This window comes from Cupressus sempervirens, chromosome 7, assembly GCF_028749045.1.
Source record: "Cupressus sempervirens isolate cs-2001-9-10 chromosome 7, ASM2874904v1, whole genome shotgun sequence".
Classification (NCBI taxonomy): Eukaryota; Viridiplantae; Streptophyta; class Pinopsida; order Cupressales; family Cupressaceae; genus Cupressus; species Cupressus sempervirens.
This window is the reverse complement of record NC_143124.1, coordinates 436,035,767-436,038,720: the sequence shown is the minus strand read 5'-3', so window position 1 is coordinate 436,038,720 and position 2,954 is coordinate 436,035,767. Positions and strand designations below refer to the sequence as shown.

Below are 2,954 nucleotides of genomic sequence, written 5' to 3'. Positions count from 1 at the left end.
GAAGTCACCTAATGCTACGACTTAGAGGTAATCATTGCCATCTTAGTGGTCTTTGCACTTGGTTTTCCTGATAGTTAATGAATTGCTACCTTTTACTGGTGTGGGGTGACAAAGCTCTTCCAAAAACATATGCATTATGATTGTAAATTTCAGTTCTTTGCCACTTTCATACTTTGGTTTGCATGATAAATGCGAGGGTAAATTCTGTGCAAATAGCTTGTCACCTATAAATACATGAGTTTTCGTTATGACTAATCATAAACCACTCATATACCCAATCCTTTACCAAGAAATTTAAGAGGTTAATTACCATCTCAAAAATATGTGTTTTGAGTTTCTAACCTTAACCTTTTTGGATGAGAGGTTAAGGTTAATGGTTTGGAATATGTGTTTTGGTAATTTATCTTAACCTCTTTTTGATGGAGAGGTTAAAATTTCAAAGTGAAACACGTATTTTGGACCCCAAACCCTAACCTTTTTAAAGGTAAATGGTTAAGATTTTAATTGAAAATACATATTTTGGTTCCTTCCATTAACCCGTGACAACTTTTGATTTGGAAGCTGGATTTTAAAATTTTGAAGTGCTGGACAGAGCTGGGAATGAGCCAAAGATATTTGAAGGGCAAAATTTCTCAGAAACTCTGAGAGTAAGTGACCATTTTAATACTTAAAATGAGACATATTCTGAAAATAACCATAGCTCAAAAAGGAAGGAATTGAGCCAATTTCAATATCCAGACAACAGAGTCATATTAAGAAATCATTCTGGCAGAAAATTTATAATAGCAGCTCAGAAGCCTGGGTGAATTTGACAATTACTCCTTCCATGATGCAAAAGTAATCCAACAGTGAACAGTATTTCATCGATGCCATGGAATATGTTCTCGACGGCTTATACACCTTAACGTCCTTAAGCAAACTAGCTACATAAACACCTTAATAATAGTTGCAAGTTAACCAAACACTATTTCGCATACTAGCTAATTAAACCACTTAACAGATACAATCTAAAGCCCATAAATTACTTGAAATTTAGTTTGCCACAAATGTCTTTAACACTTGAAGAACTCGATCAGGAGAAGGAAGGGCTTTCTTGACACTGTCCCTCTCCATACATCTCTTAACCCATGCATCCAACAGCGGATATTCACTCTGAAACGGTATCTTGAAATTCCCAATACTTTCGAATGTATGGAACCAAGATGCCAATGGAATTAAGGCAATATCCACGTACCCGAAACACTCTCCTCCAAAGAAAGGCAGAGATCCTCCCGCCGTCATTTCTTTAAACGCACCTTCTAAATATTGAAGGTTCCCCAGCATGTCAAGCTTGGCCTGCTCCTTATCTTCATCTTTCGAATGCACTATACGAAACGCCGAGTCAAATAACTGCAAAAGCAAAACAACGCATGCATTATAACTTTTTCAATCAACGGATTGTTTGAAAGGAGTCGATACATTAATTAAACGCTCATACCAACAAGAATGGGAAAACCTTTACCTTCTTATCCGTGAAATCTGCCCAGAAGCGGGCAAGGGCACGGTCATATGGCTTGGCGGGCAAAAGCTTCGGAGAGCCCCAGGTCTCGTCAATGTACTGAAGAATAATAAGAGACTCGCATATGGGCTTGCCGTTGTGGATGAGAACAGGTACTTTTTTGTACACAGGATTCATTTGCAGGAGGAGTTCGCTCTTACTGAGGGGCAGATTCTCTTCTTGGTATTCATATTTCACACCTTTCTCTTCCAAGGCAATTAATACGCGCATGGCGAATGGACTCATCTCTGCTCCAAGCACTTTCACTTGCTCCATGTTATATCACGCACTCCACACAATGATCACCCAAGGATAATATCTTGTTCGTTTTCAAATTTTCGCATTGGATAGCAGATACATATAAGAAAAACAAGGTCGGCAGGTTTAGGTAGATGGTAGAGTCAACGTTACTCGCCTTCACGTAGAATGATGCAGCTGTCAACTTCTTAGCGTTCTGCGGACGTCGGCCTTTGCGTCACACTATTGGTATTGAATTGGCCATCGTTGTAGCGTATATCGTTGCGAAGGGTACGGGCCAAGAAAACTGTCATACGTCAGCCTAATGAGACGGTTAAAACATATTTATATTACGCGCCGAGTTCAACTTAAATATTGTTTATTATTGTTGGGACAGGCTAATCACAAAATGTACTAAAGACAAAACAAAATCAAAGAACCTAGTGAATTTTTTCCAAATTTTTTGTTATTTTCCAGTACAAACTATGCAGATCATGAAGATCAAAAGTTGAAATTTTAGGAAAAATTCATGATGTTTTTAATTTTTTGAAAATTGATCAACTATATTGAAACTATATTTATGCCAATAAAAATAGTTGTGTATCAACTCATATAATTATAGTTTTATCCCTCTGAGATTATTTGGCTTTTGACTAAAATTTTATTATGAGTATAGATTAGTCAACAATGTTAAATAATGAATAACCAATAATACAAATTATAAACAAATGAATGTATAGTTAAATAGATTCATCAACAATAATAAAGAATGAATGTATGATTAAATAGATTAGTCAACAATAATAAATAATGAATAAAGAATAATACAAATCATAGATTAGTGAACAATAATAAATAGTCAACAATGTTAAATAATGAATAACTAATAATACAAATTATAAACAAATGAATGTATAGTTAAATAGATTAGTCAACAATAATAAAGAATGAATGTATGATTAAATAGATTAGTCAACAATAATAAATAATGAATAATGAATAATACAAATCATAGATTAGTCAACAATAATAAATAATAAATAACCAATAACCAATAATACAAATCATATACGATTGAATTATGTATATGATTTATAATGGAGTTCTATGATTAAATAATAATACTAATAAATTTATAATGTAATTGTATGATAAATTAAAAATAATAATAATAAATAGA

General features: G+C 33.8%; 1 protein-coding gene across 1 annotated transcript; it reads right to left on the bottom strand.

Annotated features, from left to right (window-relative positions):
* Positions 1–752: 752 nt before the first annotated feature.
* LOC149547435 (putative glutathione S-transferase parC) lies at positions 753–2,024 on the bottom strand. Its single transcript, XM_089794747.1, has 2 exons — positions 1,502–2,024; positions 753–1,389 (listed from the first exon to the last, which is right to left on the bottom strand). Exons 1-2 carry the CDS (start codon positions 1,811–1,813, stop codon positions 1,033–1,035), a joined length of 669 nt encoding a protein of 222 aa, XP_089650873.1. The 5' UTR covers positions 1,814–2,024; the 3' UTR covers positions 753–1,032.
* Positions 2,025–2,954: the final 930 nt, after the last annotated feature.

Excerpts from the sequence above, each read along its gene's own strand:
- LOC149547435 (XM_089794747.1), bottom strand. The coding sequence starts at position 1,813 with ATGGAGCAAGTGAAAGTGCTTGGAGCAGAGATGAGTCCATTCGCCATG. Across the intron at positions 1,390-1,501 it reads CAGATTTCACGGATAAGAAG|TTATTTGACTCGGCGTTTCG; the intron begins GTAAAGGTTTTC and ends TTGCTTTTGCAG.